General features: G+C 39.0%; 1 protein-coding gene across 3 annotated transcripts; it reads left to right on the top strand.

The window, feature by feature from the left end:
• The first annotated feature begins 85 nt into the window (after positions 1-85).
• Positions 86-18,431, top strand: plpp2b (phospholipid phosphatase 2b). Of its 3 annotated transcripts, XM_020933165.2 has the most exons (8): positions 86-1,474; positions 1,566-1,603; positions 1,715-1,795; positions 12,614-12,765; positions 14,351-14,613; positions 14,747-14,804; positions 15,338-15,514; positions 16,367-18,431. In XM_020933165.2, exons 3-8 carry the CDS (start codon positions 1,735-1,737, stop codon positions 16,523-16,525), a joined length of 870 nt encoding a protein of 289 aa, XP_020788824.1. In that variant the 5' UTR covers positions 86-1,474; positions 1,566-1,603; positions 1,715-1,734; the 3' UTR covers positions 16,526-18,431. The 3 variants fall into 3 exon arrangements, with proteins under 3 accessions (XP_020788824.1, XP_055020757.1, XP_055020758.1); XM_055164782.1 differs by lacking the exon at positions 1,566-1,603 and having other exon boundaries at positions 86-1,565; positions 1,657-1,795; XM_055164783.1 differs by lacking the exons at positions 86-1,474; positions 1,566-1,603; positions 1,715-1,795 and adding an exon at positions 10,926-11,047.
• Positions 18,432-22,643: the final 4,212 nt, after the last annotated feature.

The raw sequence follows: 22,643 nt of genomic DNA, 5'->3' as shown, positions 1-22,643 counted from the left end.
CGTACAATGTATATCAAAAAACAACATCCATAACCAAACATTTTTTGCTTGTGAACGTTTCGGAGGTTCTGCCTCTTTCTGTGATCCCAGCTATAAACAAGTTTTATTGAGCTGGACTGTTTACATAAACTCTTAGTATTAGTTAATTATAAGGAAATGTTTTTTGTTTAATTTTCTTGTTCACACAAGTGAGATGTTCTTTGGCATATGTCAGTTATCCCTATTATATTTTGTAAAAAAAAAAAAAAAAAGAAAAAAGAAGAAAGAAAGAAAGAAAAGAAATACAATAAATTAACTACATTGAGACATAAATTGTATTTTTTTTTACATAACAAAATAATAATTGTAATGTAATTTACACCACCAATACACTATCTCAGGTCATTGTCCATAGGCCTACTAACAATACATCTGTAAGCTGCTCCAGACATCTATTTCTCTATCTATTTAAATTATATATGAAAATCTGAGAATCTGATCTAATTCATGCATTTTTGAAAAATTCTGTATTGTCCTGCATTTGAGGCTTGAGTGGTCTGAAAACTCTTGTTTTCATCCTTATCCCTGCACATATCCCTGTAATTAGCTGTGATTGTTCAAAGTCTGGGTGAAACGTACAGGGTTCTGAAATGCAGCCAGCTTTTAAGCATAAATATGATGAAATGCAACAATGAAGAGGCAGGATCTATATCAGGATCAGTTCAACAGAAAGTCAGCTGTCCCATTTCTATTAAGTCGTTTTAGATGGTTTACAATGAAGGAAATTTTAAATGACTATGGCACAGGGCAATCGCAATTACCTTTGCCAAAAGCATGACATGATTTTTTTTATTTATTTATTTTTTTCCAAAATCTAAACCCTTGTACTTTGCAGTATTATAATGTTATTATAATGGTATACTTCTTTGCAATTTAAGCTAATGTGTAATGTTGCCACTAGAGGTCTCTAGAGCTGCATTGGTTTTGAAAAGTGAGTTGCAAAGTCGACGATATCAAGTTGATTGTTTTGCAACGTTGTTTCATTTTAGTCCCGTGGTAATTGTGTTCATAACAGGCTTTACGAACAGAGAGAAGAAAGTACACCCCATTGTCAGTGTATTATGATCGTGCGCTCTATTCAGTATGTTAGGTTGGTGTACTAAATAATAATAACCTGTCTACCCTAAGCTAATTAGTGTTCTGCCTAATTAATTAAAGGCGTATCCTCTAGTTTAAAAAGTCATTCCCATCGTTAAGAGTGTTGCAGTTAACATGATCCAGATGTAATAACAGTAAACTATATGGCAATTTGCTTAAAGATCGTCCTGTTTTTTATCCCGAGAATGTGACGTTTTTGACAGGAAAAGTAGGCAGGGATTTAACGCCTGAAGCTCCACGCTAGAGGAGGGACCATGGCACTGTGAGAAGAGGGGCCGAGTTTCTCAGCGCTCTGGAATCGGAAGACCATCCAGTTATGATCTGAAACTGTCCGTGTGTGCGTAAAATGTATTTATTTATTTTTTATTTTTTTTGCCTAATGGGTCTTGAAAAGTGAGCTGTCTACGCTGTCCTCGATGTCACCACAGGTATCCGAGTGGAGAATCCCGGAAGAAAAACTCGTAAGGCAGGTTATCAACTTGTTTGCTTAGCCTGCACCTTTTTTTATTCCAAAACAAGAGAGCGTCAATGGAAGTCACAACAAGAAGTTTCTGAAGATTTCTTTTTAACTTTGAAGGGTCTACTAACGCAAAGAAGATGAAGGAGTTGAGAAAGAGAAAGCTGTACGTGGTGGTGGACGTCCTGTGCGTTTTAGTGGGTAAGTTGTGGCAAATGTAGTAGGGTACATTTCGCACTCACTGTACAGTATTCAGCACTCTGCAGAGTTGATAGCCATATGTCGTGTTTTTAAGGTGTGACATGTTTCTCCACCAAATGACATTAGTGACAGCACTTCGCTCCCTGTGCCATGTTTATTCGTGCGTAAAATCGTGCCAATGGCAAATGTCATGTTGGCTCCCCATAACGTAATTGAGAACTTCACAAACAACTGACTACTCATTTTATTCCATCAGATTTTGAACTTAAGAAAATATTTTAGTCATGGGCCTACTTAGATATTGCTTCTTCTTGCCTATGGATCTGTCTTTGAACGATAGTAGCTTACGTATTTCTACAGCAAATACAATTCAGTTTTCAGTTACAATGAGATACAGTCTTCTACATTTATGGACTATTGCTCAGTCTGTGTCCAAGGCTCACTTTGTAAATAAGTTGCAGGAATGTTTTGGGGCTGTTGGCCTGAGTTGGGGAAGAGGACAAAACATCCCTCATTATTACCTTCCTTCATTATAATTTCTCAGATAGTTTCCGGAACCTACAAAATCAAGAAAATGGGGATTAAGCCTGTCTTTGGCCATAAATATGGAACTTCTATAGTTTTCTTTAAAAGTAAATGATTTTCCTAGTTTTTTTCTATCTGCACCTGACCCATCTTAAAATGCCTTGGAGCTAATTGTTTGGAACCAGGGTCAGAGCAAGAGCAAGTGCGATGAGACATTGTTCTACATATGTCTTTAAATATCAAGAACTATCTATTATGAAACACTCCTACCAACGTAAAGCCTCTTGTCTAAACTGTTACAAAAGTAAGTTGCAGTGGCGTTTGTTCAAAAGCGCTTGGCCCTGCATTGTGTGGGTTGTCTCGTTCACATAGTGCTGAAGTGGATAAGCCTCTCCATCAGCCTCTCACAAGTCAGGGATCAGACTGGGCTTTTGTCTCTGGGTTATTGCCCCTATGGCACCATCTCTCTCCTGGCCTCACCCTTCCTGTGTGCCACCCACGTTTGCCCACACATTATTATCAGGTCAACCAGGCTTATGTGAGGTCAACACAGACATGCAATCACACCACATCCAAGCCTGTCATTACATTTAAGGACAGGAAAATAGACTTCCTGTTGGCATAATGTTATGAACTATTTAAAATCATTAACCATTAAGTGTTATAGATGGTTAAGATGCAGTTTTTCTAGTTTTATTTCCTCAAAAATGTCTTCTTCATTTAATAGTAAATATATAACAGTTGGTGTTGGCAGTTGACTGTGCATCTTTAAGGTAAATGTTAACCTTTCTGTGCTTTAGTTGAATTTGTATTAAAAGGCTGAATCAGAGTTAGAAATCACTGTCATTGGTCCTCTTAAGGAAATATGAATAGTAATGAGTTGAGTTGTTAGCAATATAGCTTTACACACTCTGTTCTATTCACCCTATCACAAGCGTCATACCCATGTTTCAGATTTTAGGGATAATTTAGCATAAAAATTAAATAAACTTTTAGATTCAGTTTATAAAGTGTAAAATGTCATGGTTTCTCCACAGTTAGTTTGTGCATGTCTTGATAATTGTAAGGGGTGTACATTTGAATGTAAGAACTTCATAGTTCATAGGAAGCTTATTTTGCATTGTCTACCACTAGAGGTCATTAAATCCCACCTTCATTCTAATATTTTTCAAGCTGAGATCATTAAGTTCTCTTAAGGGTTGTATAAACACATTATAGAAAAACTTCAAATCATCATCATATGTTGTTTAAATGTGACAGGACAATCTTTAGTGATTAAACTTAAACATGACAACATTAAAAAATAGATTAATGTGGTCTCCATGCTATTTTAGACAACTCTTTAGCTTTTTTTGACAAGCCACAATATTTTAACATCTTAATAGCATTGTCTATGGTAGTAATAATCTGCTCAGATGGTTTGCGATGTGAGCAGTGCTGCAGAGTCTCCAGGGAGCATGCTCTGTTGTGCCAGATCTGGGAAGACTGTTTGTCTGGTGTTCTCACAAAGGCCATGAACATGTTTAATAGGATAGTTTCCCTCCAGAGAGCTTTATCCTGGAAACGGCTTGCACAACTGAAGTCTCACAGGACATGCAGTCTCATAAACTATCTCATCCTTAACAAACTTACATCTCTCAACAAAGAATAAGATTTGATTCAAACTGTGCATTATAGCTGCCAGTGTTTCTTTGAAAATGTGCTCTTAATAATAAAAGGGTACATTTGAATGTGTAAACTGTGATTCTCACGCCTTGGCCTTGAATCCAACATTTCTGTTTATTGCAATACTAATTGTTTCAAAATATATTATTATCTGTGAAAACAAATTGTTCCAATCTAAATAAATAACGCAATAACAAGTCAAAAATAAAACCGTATGTCCATGGCTTCTAATTGGTTAATTAAGAGTTTAAGGAGAGAATGCAGCAGATGTGCAATACCCAAGATTTAAGTGTCAGGTAGGGTAGGGCTTGGAAATACAGTAATAAAAATGTTATCTGATCAATAACAATATGCTGTGTTTGATATTATTGTTGTGAGTCAGTGCCTCTGTTTAATACAGCTTTGTGCTCAAACACTGACATTTATCCTCATCCACTGCTCCTATTGGTGAGCAACAGGTGAATTAAACCAACTGCAGTGATGAAAGAACTCCCAGAAGTAGCAGATTTTTGTAGTTACCTGTTAATAGGAGAATTTAAGTATCCTGGCATATCGCCCACTCCTACATCCAAGTCTTAATGTAGAAAACACACAACAACAAACTCTAATTTGAGCTCTCACATGATCAGAAAAGCCAGATCAAGAGTTGTCAAAAACAAAAGAGACCTCCTGGTTTCAAGTAGAGCAGTAAAGCAGAGCTGAATGAATTTAAGATATATCAATAAAAGAAGTTGAAAACAAGGAATAATATTTTAGAGGTGCATATGTTTAAAAAAAAAAAAAGAAAATTTCTTTTCATCCAATCAGCCCCTCACCTTCTCTTTCTGCCTCACTTGGACCTAAGAACGCGTGAATGATGGACACACTAAAACAGAGGGATTAGAAATAAAGAATGGGTCGCGGGTGCAGATTTGGTGTGAGTGGTGAAGTTGGGCGTTTCTTTGTGAATTAGAATTCCAGAGGCCAGTGGCGCTTGTAGGCTCAGCACATACCTTCCACATGAGTCAGTGTGGCTTGGGCTGAGACTGTCATTCTTATTGGGAGGGGTCACTGTTTTTACGTCCCTTAAAATTAGTATATTGTTGATTGGGGATAAATGTTATAATATTATCCTGTCCTCTGCGCTGTGGACATTTGAAGGCAGCAGGAGTTGAAACATGGTGGCCTCTGGAAAGAAATGTTTTTAATAATGTATTGATATGGGTTTTTCATGTGTGATGCAGATAGTGGTTGTTTATAATCCAGAGTTGTTTAGAATCCAGAGCAACCAGTGGTCGATAAGCCCTGCTGATATTTTTGGGTCAATATTATTTTCCTGAAATTATGTAATTATAACTGTTCTGTGCAGTTATCTCTTTGTTTGTGTTCAAATAAAGCTTTGTGTGTATTTTTTAGATAGATCATCCAAAACAAAATATTGGCCTGTGCTGGATATATGCTAAATAGACAAAATATCTGCTCTAGTTAAAAGAATGGATTTAATGTTTAACATAGCAGATTGGCACATGCCCCAGGCACCTCTCATACCTCAGACCAATAGTTGGATGTGACATTTATTTCAAATTCTTTTCAACTTTTACATTGCACTAGAGGTGTCAGAGGCAACTGTGCCATTGTCTGAATTTGGTTGTGTCCCCACTTTTTATAAGATCTCTTGCCTGAGAGCCAGGTTGCACACTTCTTAAACACTTTACGAAGATGTTAAGCCTATCTGAAAACTGGGAGTTTTAATTGACAGATGGATTTGCCAATCACACATTGTTTGTCCTATCAAAAAAGGGAAAAATATCACAGGGAACTGAAAAACATTTTCTGCAGAATTAATGACTTGAAGAGCGGAACTTATTGGGGCGTACTCAAGCATGCCAGAACTACAAAACAGGTGCATGATGGGTATCATAGTCTCATGCACATCGGACTTTTAACACTATTATATGTGACCAGTGAGTTCCTTCATTTCACGTGGTTCACATTTGATCAGGCTTGAGGCGCAACGGAGGGCGCCAGGACCACACTGATATCAATCTACAGAGAGATATCATTCTGGATTTGCCAGGCAACAAGACACCATTAATATTGATAATATAAGTTATGATATGTGTAAGGTATTTGTCTAGATTTGACCCATCCTTGCCACTGAAGCATCCTGGACGAGCTCAGAACTCAATGTGTCTACAAATAACTATAAATAATAATTTAATAATATATACTTTTTTTTATTTTATTTAGTTTGCACAAAATACAATAATAACTGCTACATTTTGAAGATTTGCTAATTTTTCTCACCAATAAAAGCTCTTAGGAAATGATGACAAAATGATCCTATATTAGTCATATTTGCAGCCATACAAGTAGCACTGGGAGTGCTTAAAATTAAATAACATGTAAAAAAGTGACTTTCTGGGAGTTGGAAAACATGTCAGAAAGTGGAAGAAATTAGAAGTTGGCTGAGCTGTTCCAAATGTGACCCCACAGGAAAATTTGAGAGGGACCAGGGCAGCTTTGGGCCACGACATGCTCCTTACATCACACATTCACAGGCATTCACACGGCACGGCACGCTACACAAATATGCACCCTGTGTGTTTTTACCATCCAGCACAATTATTACATGCACAGGTGCAGTAGGGTTAAAGACTATGTAGGTGTTGTCCTCTAAAACTATCAAGGGATCTACCAGTGTGCTTCAATAATGGACTTGATAGGAGGCAAGGAGTTTTTCTAGGGATTTAACAACAACCAAACTATTGTGATAACGGGGAAAGGCTTACAGTAATATCATGGACTGTCGCAATATATCAAATTATAAGCACAACAGCTACAAAACAGACGAAAATACAAAGATTCTTTGTTCAATTTCAGTACAGACAGTATGACGAAATAACTGTAATAAAAAAAACTTTTCCATCTTAATTTTTCAAGCTATGACTGTAATCTGGCACCAAAGGCTTGTCAAGGCTTTAAAAGGAAAAAATATCATTTCTTCAATAATGTTAGCATCTCTACAATATCACAATAAATATCTTACCATGAAATGAATGTCATGACAAAATTGTACTGTGAGATTTGCATATCATTACATCCTTAAATTTTTCAGTTGCAAATAGACGCTGTTTGAAAGCGACCAAACACAAAGACAAGACATCCAAACAGAGTGAATGCTTTCAGGCCTAGTGTGTGATTGTGGTACGTAGGCTTCTGTATAATTGCATGTGTTGGCTAAATAAAGCAGCACACATTAAGGCATCTATATTTACAAAAGAAAAAGTGTGTAGGAGGATGAAGAGAATGGCAGGCAGAAGCTGAATGAATGACTTTGTTTGGGAAGAGCAGACTGTAATGGAAAACTGTGGGAAATGGGAGTAACTGTGGAAGGAATGAGGAAGCTCCGTATACACTGCTGTCTCTGTCAGTGGAGTATCTCTGAGCAATAAGCCTATAATGGATGGCTCATATACATTTGCCATTTACAGTCAAAAACAGTAAGGACTTTCTTGCTGGATGGAAATGGATGCATTAGAATTCTGTGACATCTTACTTATTCTCTACTCTGGTTATAGTCTACCAGAGATGCTCCGATCAATTTTTTTAAGCTCTGATATCGATACTTTTACAGATATTAACCGATACTATCGTAGAGACTGGCAATTTTCCCCCAAAAACACGGTTAACTTAATGCAAATTTGATCTAATTGTGTTATGTCATTGTTATTTATCCTGCAAGTAACTACTGAACAGCTACTGGAGCTTTCTACCATGTTGTTTCCTCATCATAAACATGCCTGTAGAGATTGTGTAAGTCATTCATGCATGTTGTAGTTGTCTTGCAATCTCTCCTGGGCACTATTCAAATCCTCCTTATGGTTAGCAGTAAGAACTGTCCAAGATTCAGCCCACAAACCTACATCATTGTCAACCTACATTATCTTTTTATAAATATATAAAAGCATGGTACGTAACGCTAGATGCTACGACTTCACAAACCTGAATTGATGTGTAGTAGTAGTTTGATTTTGTTGTGGTGGCACTCAGAAGGTCAAAACAAAACTGAATCAATAACAAAAGTTAAAAAACACTTGAATACATTATTTTTTGGCAAATATAGACAATAAAAATAATAAAAGGTATCATTTTGATCTAAATATGTTATGTGTTAGAAATGAATACTCTATATCATAATACTTCCTCTTTAAGGCCACAATCCCCATAACTAGCATGTTTCTTTTAAGTATTGTATAAGTTTGTACTCTCTGCATCCTGATTCTTGACAGACTCTGAGTTTAGCTTGAGTCAAACAGTGTTGTGTATGTGAGTGTTGGAGCAGAGTCAGTGCGGACTGCGGGCTTGTCTCGTGGTCTTCTGTAGACCCAGTTTGTCTGCTCAGGGGTTATTTCTGCCTCTGCTCTGTAACATATAAGCTGTCTGCTGCAAGAGACTCTTTTTGTTTGTCCTCATATACAGTCCTCAAACAACGATACACCACATCATATTCTTAGTTCTTCTTTCATAGTTTAATTACTGCTAATTTAGTTTAATCTGTAAGAATGTGTCATCTTTCACAAATTTTGTTTTATTAATTGCTTTGTTTTAAACCAATTAATTTCTGATTTCTGTTCTTCAGATTAGCAGACTTTTGTAAAGGTTATTTTGATGTTTTCCACACATGTTCTAGCTGTTATGTTGATATGCGGCATATGCCATAACAGAATACAGTGTTTTTATCTATTGTCATGCCTTATTGAACTTCCTCAGTGGGAATTGAAAGCAACATTTACCATGGCACTCTATGTCCACAAACATACTTAATCTTATGGAATGGTTTGTTCTGCTATTATGTCTTCCATCAATGTTTCCTTTAGTGCTGTTTTCTTTTCCAGTTTGTTTGTTTTGGTTCCAAACATTGAGCTGTTATTGTACTAAATGCTCCACGTTGCAGCCCAGTTTGAGTTGGCTGATGTCATATGTGGAGTGGAAACAGATCAGTCCCCCATGTCTCTCTCTCTGTAGTAATTGTAGATCCAGCCACCACACAGCCAAAATGGATGGTTTGTTTTCACATTGGGCAATACAAACTTTCTGAGAATATTATGTTTTTAAATTACATTGACATTGTAAATTTCATCTGGGCTCACGGTGAATACATTAGGATTCTGGAGATATTTAAATAACTGTGTAGCATAACAGCGCTTCAGAGCCCATAGGTTCCTGTCCATCACTATAAAGCACTAAACTCTACTAAGAGCTAAACACATGTCTAACTTTTACTGTTTAAAAGGTTTTGGTCATTCAACCCTGAACAAGAGAACTTTTTAGAATGAATCTACAGGTATTGGTGCTATATGTTAACTTAGAGCTGCAATGTGATTGGAGCCTTTGCTGAGATGTTTCCTCTTTTTTGTGAGACGATGACAGACAATTGCTTAGGTTGAGTGTTTGTGTGCAGCTGTTGTGTGTGTGCGTGTGTGTGTGTCACCACAAATACAAAACATGTCATTTAAGCACCATGTCCATACCAGTGTGTTTCTCTGGAGAGACTGAAAGGAAAAAACACATGCAGCACTAATTGTGTGGAAAAGTGCAGTAATAACTGATTCAACTGTTTGTGGTCATGTGGCGCTCAACAGTTCATCATGTGAAGATGCCACGCTGAGGCACCTGGTGATCAGCTGCTGTGGTTTACAAACTGATAAGATGAACCTAAATTGTTTGTTTAAGCTAAAGTGGGCATTGGAGGAGTGGGGTTTTATTTTACCTTGAAAGAGGAGTTGTAGCTGGGCTTGTGAGTGGATTTCATTACATTTTTGGCAGACTGTCATTTCATGTAGTCAATTCTCTGTAGTTTTTCAGAAACACCAGCCATGTAAGGAATAGTTACACCCTTTCTCCTGAGTTCTGATTCTCTGTTGTCCTGTTTTTTAGCTCTCTTTGAAAGCCCATTTTGGATATCCACGAACAGAGAGGGATTTCTTTCTTGACATGTGCATGTCCCAGTCTTTTTCAAACCTACAAACACTTTAAGGCAGAAACTTGTCCACCCAAAGGACCAAACACAGAGCCACAAACAAAGCAATGTGGTCTACTCCATTCAGTGTAGTGAAGACTCCAGTGAGTGCAATATTGGAGAAACAAAACAGCCACTTCATAAGAGGATGTACTAACACAGACGAGAGAGCAGCGGTGGACCTCAGTCTGCCGTACATCTCCACCTAAAAGCCACTGGTCATTTCCTTTGAGGATAGTGAGGTACAGATCTTAGCCAAAGAAAATAATTGGTTTGGGGAGGAGAGTTATAGAGGCTATTTTAGTTAAGAAAGAGAAACCATCCTTGAACAATAACTCCATACTCAGACCTAAATCAAAACAAATAAAACAATAGGGATAGCCAGGTCAGCTCCAGAGTCGTGATAGCACCCATTAGGGGCCTGAATGATTATGCTAATATGACTGAAATGCACTGCGTGGGGACACAGTGCATTTCAATAGACCCAGCTAACAAACAGAAACTGTAAACAGTGTGTTAGTTTCAGAGTAGTTTCAGTGTAGGTAGCTCCTCCCTGCAGTCAGATATAAGGAAATGTCTACCAGCATTCTGACCAGAACTGAACTTTGTCCAGTTGACAAATTGAATTTCTCCTTTGCTTTGGATTCTGCACAGGTCCACAGATCTGACCTGTCACTGTTTGGTCTCTATGAGGATAGAATGGTATAATACCAGACTGTGAAATATACCAGACAATGCAATAACATTTTCATGGAGAAAAGCATTGGACAGACTCTACACCAGTAAAGTTACGCAGTGCACCTTTAACATGTTTCAGCCTCTTTAGGCTTGGTTTTGCTTAAGTTTTACAGTGCCGTTCACCTGGGTGGGGTAAGAATTCCTCTGAATCTTGATCCACATCCTCTTGTATATTTTCCTTCTGTCTCGGTCTTCAGTGGTGTAGATTCCTGCTCTCTCATCAGTCAGTCTTTGGTGGAAACTCATCTGAAATTATGTCAGCTCCAGCTCTAAGAGAATGGGAGCGGCGCACCAATCATTTACACAGAAACATAATACCAGTGGTGAGTCCAGAGTGCTGCTTTCCTGACATTTTTATGTGACTGCGTGGCACTGAAGTGGGCCCAAGACACTCAAGGAACCAAAGAAGAAGCAGGGTGGAGAGGAAGTGCATTTTTATAGGTTTCTATACAACTAAAAGTAAAAAATACAAAATCACTGGCCACTGAGGATGGCTGATTTCCTATTTCATTGCATTCCCATGGATTTAAAGTTTTTTTCTGACCATTCTGAATCAGAATGTACTGGGTTTGACTGTGCTCTTAGGGTGCGTTCACATTTGTACGTGGCCCTGGTTTGAGCCCAGTTTAATCCTGGTATAGACTTGGTTTGGTCCTCTTCTATTTCTGGTGTAGCCCTGGTCTATTCCAGGTTTAGCACAGGGTTTTGTCTTAGTTGAGTCTCAGTTAGTTACATACTCACTTAGTTGTAATAGCCGTGGTCATAGTGATTGAAGCTGAATTTGTAGAAGCCAGTAATAAATAGTACAATCCAGTAATAAATATGTGGTTGCACATTTATATATACTGGATTAATATTCTTTTGAGGAAGCATAAATTGCTTAATACTGATTAAGAGTATCACTTCAGGGATCTAAACATACCCAAATGGCTTCTAACTTACAGTTAGAAGCTGTTAAGGTATTTTTGATGTTGTGGACATATTCTGCCCCAGATAACCTTGTGTGGTTATTTGTTTAGCAAAGCTTCCACATCTGTCAGATGTGTGGTGTTCTCAAGTACATAGTAAGACCTAAATCTATTAGTTTATTCTAGGCCACATAAAAGTCTAGACTCTTATGTCTCTTGCTTATGTGTGATTTAGTGTGCTTGTACCCTTCTATGTATAAATACACTTCTCTGCAGTTTATTTTGTTATCCCCTGCTGTGCATTTCTGCCCCAACATTTAACCACCTACATTTTTCGCCTTGTGGGTTGTTTCGTCATTATAGTGTTGGCATTCATAGTTTGACAGTTCCTGGCCACCACTAAAAATCTATCTCAAATCAGGACATGATGTCATGTCTCAAAACAGAAATTAAAACATATTTATATAAGTTATTTTCACTGTAGTGTGAAACGTGGCAGGATAAGAAGCCTACATTGATTCTATCTTCATTCTTCTTTATTTTGTTTCATTTGTGTATGGTTCGGTCAATTTATAAAATACTTTAAAATATGTATGCTGTAGTCATAAAATATATAGGATCAATATGTTTAACTTATTGTCTGATTAACAGATCAGACAATAATATTTCACTAGGCCTACATCTTACTTCGTTCTTACATGTGGGATGTTGAACACAGATGCCCCACAGATGAGATTATGCATACTTTTCCCTTGGGTGAACATTGACTGCAAATATTGAGGGATTTTATTTATATTTTTTTTTATACATGAACTTCATAAACTTCATTCATGAATTTAGCTGTGTGTTGAGGTCCATTTCTGTAGCTATGTCTTATCATTTGTACATAAGTATAATTTAAATGGCAAATTTAGACTGCCAGTACAGAATGCAAATCTTCTAATTCATTATTAACTTTATGTAAAATTTTGTGTTTTACAGCGGCTCTCCCCTTCATCATCATGACAATTGTATCCAAGCCTTACCATAGACGTATCTACTGTGACGACGAGAGCATCCAATACCCCCTCAAACCTGACACCATCACACATGGCATGCTGGCTGCTGTCACCATCTCCTGCACAGTCATCATAGTAAGCGCCACTCAACACCGCTACATAAAGGTCCTCTATTACGCAAAATTGACTCTTGTGAGCTTTTAGCCATATATTAATGTAACCCTCTCAAAAGATTCCCAGGGTTGTGTTTTTGGCAATTCCAGAGGCAAGTTTTTTATGTTAAACATTTGTGAATGAAACAAAACATAACTCCAGGTATGTTTTTGATGAGAAAACAACATTATAACTAGGGGTGTCAAATTATCGCGTTAATTGCGATTAATTAATTACAGTCATATTTAGCGCGTTGTTTTTTAATCGCGTTAATCTCATTTTTAATCTCTAACTTTACTGTTTCTGTATGCGAGTTGCTTTATTATAAAACCTGTTTTTATGTGTTGTTGGAACAACAACACACACACAAAAAACACATTTATATATTTTTTTATTTCGGTAATTCCACTCATTGCCGGAAACCCACACAGAACGCGCGCAGTAAGAGCGATGTAAACGTCAGTCGCACAATGGACGAGGTGGAAGAGCCAGTAGAACAGAGGCAGCAGTGCACAGGTAAAAACACATTCGTGTCTTGGAAATTCTTCTCCCGACGTGAAATATAAAAGAAAATAACACATATAAAATCGCCTACAACTTAAATGTCACTGGTGAAAACAACCTGCATAGGCTCATGATGTCTGCACTACTGTCCTATAGTGACCTGCCACATGAGGGGACACGCACAAAAACACACACAAACACACACACAAACACACACAAACACACACCTTCATCATCGTCATTACCCTGAGAACGCGCGGACCACGTTTCCTTCCGTAGACACTGCGCGGACACCGACGTGCTCCCGTGCGCCGCGTGTGCATCGTGTTTTCTCGCGTACGCTGCGTAAACCGCGCTTCCTCCTGTGCGCCTCTAAACCAGAACTAACACCAAGACTAAAACCAGGACTAATCCAGTCCAGGACTAAACCAGGACTAAACCAGAACTAAAAAAAAAAGGAAAAGGGAATAATTCAGATTATTTATTAAGCCACCTGTTATTGTTGGTTACTATGACGGGTCCAATTCTGTACCAACAGAATATGTTAAAATGACCTGTTTCCAGAATTTCCCTACTCCCTACCTACATCTGTTAGTGGACAAAAGAGTCAATATAACAGTGACAGCAAGCCTTCAGTGGAGTACAACTAGATGCCATGACAACATAAACAATTATCCATTTATTAGTGTATAATGTGTATAAATGATCCTGCCTGTCACGTGTGTTGTTCTCTGTGAACAGCATTAGTGTAGCTGAATAACGTGTGTTCTATGGTATATGCAAATCAGACTCCACAGACTTAATGCAATGTGCTGATTAAAAAGTATCTATTTATACATTTTGAGCTGTTTAATCAGCAAGTCCACATTTTTCATCAGTCTTGATGGCAAAATGGCAACTTTATTTGACAAGGATTTCAAACTTGTTGGTGGTGCTGGTCCACTCCTACAGTCAAGAAGCCAGTTAAATTTGATTTTATAGTAATCCCTGTTTTATGTAGTGTAGTTATGCTCGATTGTTTCATTGTATAATACATTTCAATACAATTCTCACCTCTTCTTAGATCTCATCTGGTGAAGCCTATTTAGTCTACAGCAAGAAGATATACTCAAATTCCAGTTTCAACCAGTATGTAGCTGCTCTTTACAAGGTTGTGGGGACCTTTCTGTTTGGAGGAGCTGTAAGTCAGTCGCTCACAGACTTGGCCAAGTACACTATCGGCCGCCCAAGGCCAAACTTCATGAGCGTGTGTGCACCCAGAGTCTGTATCAGCTACATTGAAGCAGCAAACTGCACCGGGAGGCCACAGGATGTCACAGAGTCCAGGTAATTATTAAATATATTTTAGTAGATGATTGTTCATTTGAATTTTTAAAGTTTTCCTAACTGACATAAAAATTACAGTAATACTACAATGTCACCAATACTACTACAATAATTTGTTTGCTTGTTTCTGCAGTTTGTCATTTTACTCTGGGCATTCATCATTTGGCATGTACTGCATGCTCTTCTTGGCGGTGAGTTGAAATTACAATACTGTAATTTTATTGTAGAGGAAATATTAGCAAAGTCTTTATGCGATGTCAAAGTAAATATTTAGTGACATGAAGCAGCCTTAATAGGTCTCAATTTAACTTATGTACAACCCAAAGCTCGCTATGAACAAGCTAATTTTATGCCTTCAAACTTAAAGGAAGAAATGTAAGAAATGAAAAAAAAAATGCCTTGTTTTCTTGTCTTTTCTGTCTGCAGTCTGATTTACAGCTGTATTTTGGCTGTGTTCCTCTATGTTAAAAGCCAGGTCTGAGACTAAGATGGAGGGAGACATTAAAGCTGTCTGAAAAGCTGTTTAGTTGCATGTACTAAATACTGTAAATAAAAGGTTTTGAGTTCCATCCAAATGTATGTTGGCTTGTGTATTGTAACTTTATTTTTTGTTACCACACTGTGAGACCAAAGGGCACTTTTGCATGTATAGTGTTGATTTAAAAACCTCTTGAGTCTTTCTTCTACCACCCTGATTTATTTTACTGCTTTCTTCCCCCTATAGCTTTATGTGCAGGCCAGACTTGCTGCTAAGTGGGCCAGACTTCTCCGACCAACCATCCAGTTCTTCCTGGTGGCCTTTGCCGTGTATGTGGGCTACACTCGCGTTTCTGATTACAAGCACCACTGGAGCGATGTGCTGGTGGGACTGCTGCAAGGAGCGCTGGTGGCTGTGCTCAATGTAGGTACCCAAAGCTGAAGAAAAAAATACTAAATCAATCAATAATAAACATTGTATTGTTCAGTGTTTAGTGTAATCTTAAACTTATATCTGATTAAAGCATTTTATACAATTAGAAAATAAGTTGTGAATGTTACTAAAGTTTAGTCAAATGGCACTATTTTATTTTTTTTTTTCAATTACTCAATTAGTCATTAGATTTCAACAGGCCTCTGAGTTTGAGCTATAGTTAGAGAGATGCAGCTTGAACATATTTTGAGTATGCTTGCAGAGAAAAGGGGGTTTCATCAAAACCCTACAAACCTCTTCACTCAGTACATAGCATGTTTTGGAGTCTGTGTTTAATGCACATAACCATTATTTCATGACTTAATTGAGTGACGATTATTTCAATCACTGTTGTTAATTATTTAAATAGTTGTGGTTAGTCCAAGGAATTGTTTCAGCCTTAGAACCACACACAGCTCTGGCAGACTCTTAGGAAAGGTCGGGTCTTCTGATGCAGCTGGGCGTCTGTTTAGTTGGACCACTTCCCTGTTTTGATTCCACCTCTGTCAGCACCAGCCAATTCTTGAGTGGCCAACCATTTGGGTGTCTATGATTAATTGTGAGTCTGTGCCGTTGGCCTTGCAGTCCTTGGTGAAATTACAACCCCTCCTGGGCATCTTTTTTACTGCCCATAGCAGACTGGCTGCAAACTGTGTGTTCCCTTCAGAAGTGTGTTGGTTAACAGCTGTGCACAGGCCTGCACAGACATATGTAATCACAGTTTCCAGCCCTCACCTCCTCTGTATCCCTTACATGTTCACAACTGCCCAATGACTAGCACTCTCCTCATTAACTCCTCTGCAGGTGCACTTTGTGTCAGACTTCTTCAAGAAACGCCCTCCACGTCGGTGCACCCAGACCACAGTGGAGAGCGAGGAAGCAGAGAGGAAACCCAGCCTGCAGATCGCAGACTCGGAGCACAGCAACCATTACAACTATCACCAGAACTCTGGTCCTGTCTAGGGCAGAAGGAGCAGACCACACAACACGCAGTGTGAGGGCCTGGAGGATCCTGTGGACATGGTGGACAAGCTCAGCGTTCTCAGGCTGACTTCAGCTCTTTGGTCTGGTTCTTTATGTGAACCACTCACCCATCTCAAACCACTGGACTGAGAGACGAGGATATCCAGACTACACAGAAATGTTTCCTTCTTCCCTCCAAAGAAAGCATTTTATTCAGAAAACACAAAGTAAAATATCAATAAGCTTAATTTGGTTGGGAATCCATTGACTGGCCTGGCTTCTGCTGGTTGTATTGATTATTTAAGAATAAGAGTTATCATGGCTCAAAGATGCACAACCACCATCCCTGCTCAGAGCCTCTCCCTGAGTTAATGCTGGTAGACAGTTTACTCTTACATTTCTCAAGTCATGTTATCAGAAACAGTAAAACATTCAGTTTGTTAAGTATTATCAATACCTGTTTGGTGAATGTAGCTTTACATTTTTGTTTTTACTGTTTTTATTTTAGTGCATCACAGAGACAATAATAATGCCCATTTTCTGCTGTATGTCCCCAGTGGAAAGGCTTCAAATGATTATAAGCTTCAAATTGTCTTAAGGTGTATGTGCTGTCATTAGGAGGGTTTGATACATCTCTACATTTGCAGTAATCAAATACATGTCGAGATACAGGATGTGAGATATGAAATGTCAGTCAGGTTCAGTGCTTTATAGGGTTTTCTTTTTTAGTACTGATGGGTTTTGTTTGAAAGCTGTTTGGAAGGTATTATGTTGACTGTACTGTGTGTGTTGTGAGGATATATCTTGCTATTGATTATTTTTTACAGTTTTCATAGAAGCACACATTTTCCAGACATATTCTGTCAGCTTTGTTTCCCTGTGGACCCGTTTATCACGTGCGTGTATAGCTTAACTTACTTTAAAAATGAATACAAAAGCATACCACTAATATTATAATTATATTTGCTTTTCTTTAGACGTTCTTTTTTTACGCCTATTTTAAAATGGAAGAAATCGGCTTAAAAAACTAATTTATTTGAAACATCTGCTTTTAGTTGGAATTTTCTGCACTACTTTCATGTGCAATCATGGATGCTTGCCACTATGAGCCAGAAATACTGTTAAAGGCATGAGACTTGCTCCATGTTCCTGAAGGATGTGAGCCTATGCTATAATATGTTTTATATGTTTTATTTTACATTAAGTGTGTGCATGATTAGGCCTGAATGTGTTACTTTGGTGCTTTTTCTGTTGGTAGTACCTACCACAAAAATGCTCTCATATTCCAAACATAAGCCAGATGCCTTGGCAGATCTTTTAAGGGACTCTTGTAATGATTAAGACTAACACAGCCAAAGCCGAAGATACTGACCCAGCCCCACTTCAAAGCACTGCCTCTTCCTGTGCTGATACTCGGGGCTCATTTGTGCTGAGTGTTTCCTGTACAGTGCTGCAGCGGAGCTGGGAGCAGACGTCAGTGAACACCACAGCCCTGCCCGGACCTAAAGGGGGACCAGTCTCACCTGGTAATGATTGTGAGGCTCATGAGCAGAGCTGAGACTGGGGAAAGGTGGCATGCTTTAGTGGGGCGGGGTCATGGTTATCCCATAATGAACTTTGGTCCCTGGAGTCTTCCCCACATTGAAAACACATTTCTAACACAAAGCAGCTGGAAGTGCTTGTGGTGTGGTGGCGTGTGAGCCCCCCTTGCCTCAGTGTACATCTAAGTCATCGGAGTGTTACTGAAGCCAGACCAAGGCCTTGTATAGTCTGTCCTTCAGACCTGGTGACGTGGCTCTGTGCTAAAGATTTGTTAGACTATATGTATTGCGAAGTCTACCCTTATTGGTTGTTGTGTGTGTGATTGTTATCCAAAGACATTTAAATAAAGTTATGGAAAACTGTTTACATGTCAATTTATTTGTTGTAAGCTGTAGTAGTTTTTGCAATATATTGATAGCCATTGTGATAATTTTTACCTTTGTCTAAAGGTCACAGTGGACCGAGTTTTGCCATCCCCTTGAAAACAGAGGCAAACTGTTGCTTGTTAAATATTGTCTGATCTCTGACATTAAGCAGGACTGGTTGGGATAAGAGACTGCTGGGAATACATGATGTGTGAATGATTGGTTGTGACTGGGAGGGCTAATGGCACAGATTGGCAGCCTCACTTCCATCAGTCTACTCGAGGGCAGCTGTGGCTACAATAGTAGCTTACCAACACCAGATGTGGAGAGAATTATCATTATAGCCCCCAACACTTTCATTTATTCTCTAAATTATTGTAGATGAATATATACAATGTTACAAATATGATTCTGTCTACTGCAAAATGCAGAGGTGTACACAGAATAAATAACACATGTTTATAATGAAATAAACTGTGCCAACTGAAGTCCCGTGGGTCCAGAGGCACATAAAACACCGTCACTGCACGTTAAACGATAGGCCTATTACTCACGAGCGTGTTATGGTCGCTGTTTTGTTTCAAGTGTTTTCTTTGTTATCATTAAGATTCATCATCACTTCATTCACCACAGCCCTTCATGATACCTCTGGAGAGATTTAACTCCTGTGATGAATATCTTGCTCAATGTAGACTATTTTACATTTTGGACATAAACAGTGTTTTACTGTCTGTATAACTTTTCTGGTTATATCTACGGAGATGTTATTACTTTGGGCCACGGACTTATCTATTTGGCTAATTTAGATCGGGGTAAACAGGGTAGACATTTGAGTGAGTGCCGACGACCTGGAAAAAGCTGTAAGGAACACGTGAGAGAGGAGGTGGTCACAGTCCAGGAGGTCTCTGAAGGTCTTGGACTAGTCTTGGACAGTGTCTCTGTGCTCAGGGGCCAGTATAGGGGCCAATGAGGAGAAGGGCACATTCAGGCAGCACAGAGGCACAGCAGAAGCAGTTTACCTGGCTACTGGCCATCTTCACCACTGCCACCAGCGCATGGCCCTGAGGAGGGATTTATACATTTCATATTTACACACGCATTTCCCTCACCTCCGCCAACATGTCCACATCTTTCCCCCTTTTCCCAGTCACAGCCTGGGCCTGGAGATTTATGCCTGATGGGGAAAGAATCCCATTGTGGAACAACACCAACAAGCACACAAGTCTTCATCCAGGAGCTCTGTGACAGACCGATCAAACTGCCCCTGGGTCTCCTCGGTGCAGTGTCCTGGGACACTGCAGCAGTTAGTGCTCGGTAAGATATTTATTTTTATGTAATGTGTAAAGCAAGGCAATATAGGCCATTTTTTTATTTTTAAAGACAGACAACCAGTGACCACCGAGGTTCCGTCATGAAGCGAGTGTTTTTTTCACATCTCTAAGGCAGGGTATTCAAAAAGCTATACGCCAGACAATTATAAAAGCACAATTGCGACATCGCGTGGTCGGGATTGAATCTCCATATTGTCTTTATGTTAAATTGCTATTGAGAAATGTAAATTGATTAAGTGATGCGTGTTTATTGAATAATAATAAACAATGTATACGTTTTGCTCCACTGGAGCAAGTTTTGTAACTGGTTTTGTCAGTTTTTGTAACTTGGTAGACTTCAAGTCTAAAAATAAATAATAGGCCCGAAACGTTCTTGTGTGCGAAATTATTCAATTTTTTAAACTTTTATAAGATGTTACATTCAAAATTAGGACAGGATCAAGACAGTACCATTTCCACTTTACTTTTAAAAAGCCCAACATTTAATGGAGTTGTTTTACCAGCAGATGGCAGTCTTATGTCGGCATTCTAAGAGCGGTGAACCCACTCAAATTGAAATGAATTCCTTGGAACTGCAATTAAAAGCCACACAGAAAGTGTACAAACCATTACACATGCAATAGTCTACTACTATTACTTATTTACTACTACTACTACTATTACTACTACTACTACTACTACTGCTACTGCTGCTACATACTAGAAACCAAAGTCTTGTGACTGCAAGGCAAGTCATTTTGATCCAGAGCAAAGCTTCTGTGACCTTGCCTCCAATAAGGAGGCTACTGCAATCTTGCTGTTTTTGACTAATTAAAACACACATTGAAGGCACAGTATGTAATTTTCTGGAGGTGTCACATCACCTGCATGAAGCCATGGAAAAATAAGGTTAAAACCGTACTCTTTGAAGATATATGAGTTTTATGTGATAATGTGGAAGAATATGGCCAACTTTTCTATGGAAACAAGCAGGAGGAAACCCTGCTTCAGGCCAAATAAGAGTCAGGTTTGTGGAGCTGCAAGCCCACTCACAGTAAGAACACAAGATTTATTTATTGATTGATTGATTGATTTTATTTCACATTTTTCATTGCAATAAACACAACCAAAATGAAAAAAACAACAACATGATTTTATTTTTTGGCTAAAAAGTTACTGGGGCTTTAACACAGAGCTGTTATGTATGATGTATGATTTTCCGGCTCTTGTGAAGACTGGAACCTGTGGCTGCAGACTGCAGGAGCAGTGGCTCTGGGCTGTGGGGACTCTGAGGACTGAGTGACAGCGCACACTGAGAGCTGTCAGGAGCATTTGCAAGTCAATGCTCAGATTTAACCTCTCCTCTTTCCCTTCTGAGTGGATAGACTGTCTGAATCCAAAATCAGGCTCTGAAATTACACATTGACCTTGTCTAAATATTCCACTGGCATACATAAACTTATCTTTAGCAGTGGTCTAAGGACACTGTTTTAAAGGGCCTATTGAGGCATTAAGAATTAAGAGTGGATTGAATATTCTACATATGACAGACCTAAAACCTGGATTGAGTTTATGGATATTCCATTCTATCTGAAGGAAACAGATTGTGTTTTGGTTATGTCCCACTGCTGTAACAGGGTTACATTGTTACATACTCCATGTGCCACTATGTAAGTCATATCTCAGCGTTGCCCCTCAGATTAACACATGGCTTTTATGACAGATGCACTTCCTGATGCAACTCTGATAATTTATTGGGGCTTCAGGCCAACACAAAGCTTCCCATTAGTTGGGATTTCTTGTAAATTGTAAATTGTGTTTTGCAGTAATGATAATAATTTGGCAAATTCAGCTGAGAATGAATTTTCTCATACTTCCTTCCTGTCTGGCAACCCAATTTCTATCTCTCATTGATCATCCTGTTTTCTCAGCTGCATCATGCCATGAAGCTCACCATCACCAAGGAGTTTGTCATTATAACTACCTCAGACTGTGCATCCGATGTGTCAACAGCTTCAGTGTGTCCAATCTTTGTGATTAGGCCAAATGAGATGGACAGGTTTAATCCTTTAGGAAACTATATGTAGAAAAGTAGTGCTACAGCAGACCTCCTCAGCTCCTCATGTCAGGCTTAATGTGTCAGCATCTCTTTAATGTGGGTGTCACTCTCTGGGGCTATTTATTTGTACTGTTCTGCAACAGGCGGAAGAGTGTGTCTGTGTCCCGTGCGTGTGCTTGTGAGCGTGCACGGCTGCTGCTGATGTGGGTCATTACCCTTGGTCCCCCTGGGGCATGAGGGGGTGGGAGAGGTGGTAAAGGGGGAGTGTCAGTGGTCGTGGAGAGTGTAGATGTAGTAGTGGTGGGAGGGGGGTGGTGGGGGTCTCAGAGGAGCAGAGACCAATAAATCACAGTGCCGGCTCCCAGCTTGTCTGATGAGGGGGGAAGGGGTGGGATTTGTGGGGGGCTGAGTGAATGAGTATGAAGGGGGTGGGGGGTATACAATACAGTGGCCTTGTCTTCCTGTCACTCAAGCTCATGCTGGGCCAAGGAGCCATTGGTGGCCCCAACCCTCTCTCACTGGGGACATGTAAAGAGGAGACACCAAAACTTTACAAGGAAGTTGTCCACTTGACTCCATATGAGTTTTAGTTGGACACCCAGACTTAGATTAGAAAGAACCTCTTATTTTTTTAATTATATACCTATTTTTTTCTGTTTTATCTATTTTACTGTCTTCTGATGTGGTCTTACTGTGCTATGATGTATTATGGACTTTTAGTGCATTCAATGATCCCCACTTTGTTAACTATGTATAGTCATATACATAGTTAACTGACTATTTATAGTCAGCACAGCGGATATGCAGCAGAAAGCGCCGCTATCTGTGCGGTCAAGATGAAG

Source organism: Boleophthalmus pectinirostris, unplaced genomic scaffold (assembly GCF_026225935.1).
Source record: "Boleophthalmus pectinirostris isolate CB_2022bp ecotype Guang Dong unplaced genomic scaffold, ASM2622593v1 HiC_scaffold_7, whole genome shotgun sequence".
In the NCBI taxonomy this organism is placed as follows: domain Eukaryota; kingdom Metazoa; phylum Chordata; class Actinopteri; order Gobiiformes; family Gobiidae; genus Boleophthalmus; species Boleophthalmus pectinirostris.
This window is presented reverse-complemented; position numbering and strand designations above follow the sequence as displayed.

What these genes read in the sequence shown, in the direction of transcription:
- plpp2b (XM_020933165.2), top strand. Translation starts at nt 1,735, where the DNA reads ATGAAGGAGTTGAGAAAGAGAAAGCTGTACGTGGTGGTGGACGTCCTG. An exon ending in CGTCCTGTGCGTTTTAGTGG is followed by an intron (nt 1,796 to 12,613) that starts GTAAGTTGTGGC and finishes TGTGTTTTACAG; the next exon opens with CGGCTCTCCCCTTCATCATC. An exon ending in TCTCCTGCACAGTCATCATA is followed by an intron (nt 12,766 to 14,350) that starts GTAAGCGCCACT and finishes ACCTCTTCTTAG; the next exon opens with ATCTCATCTGGTGAAGCCTA.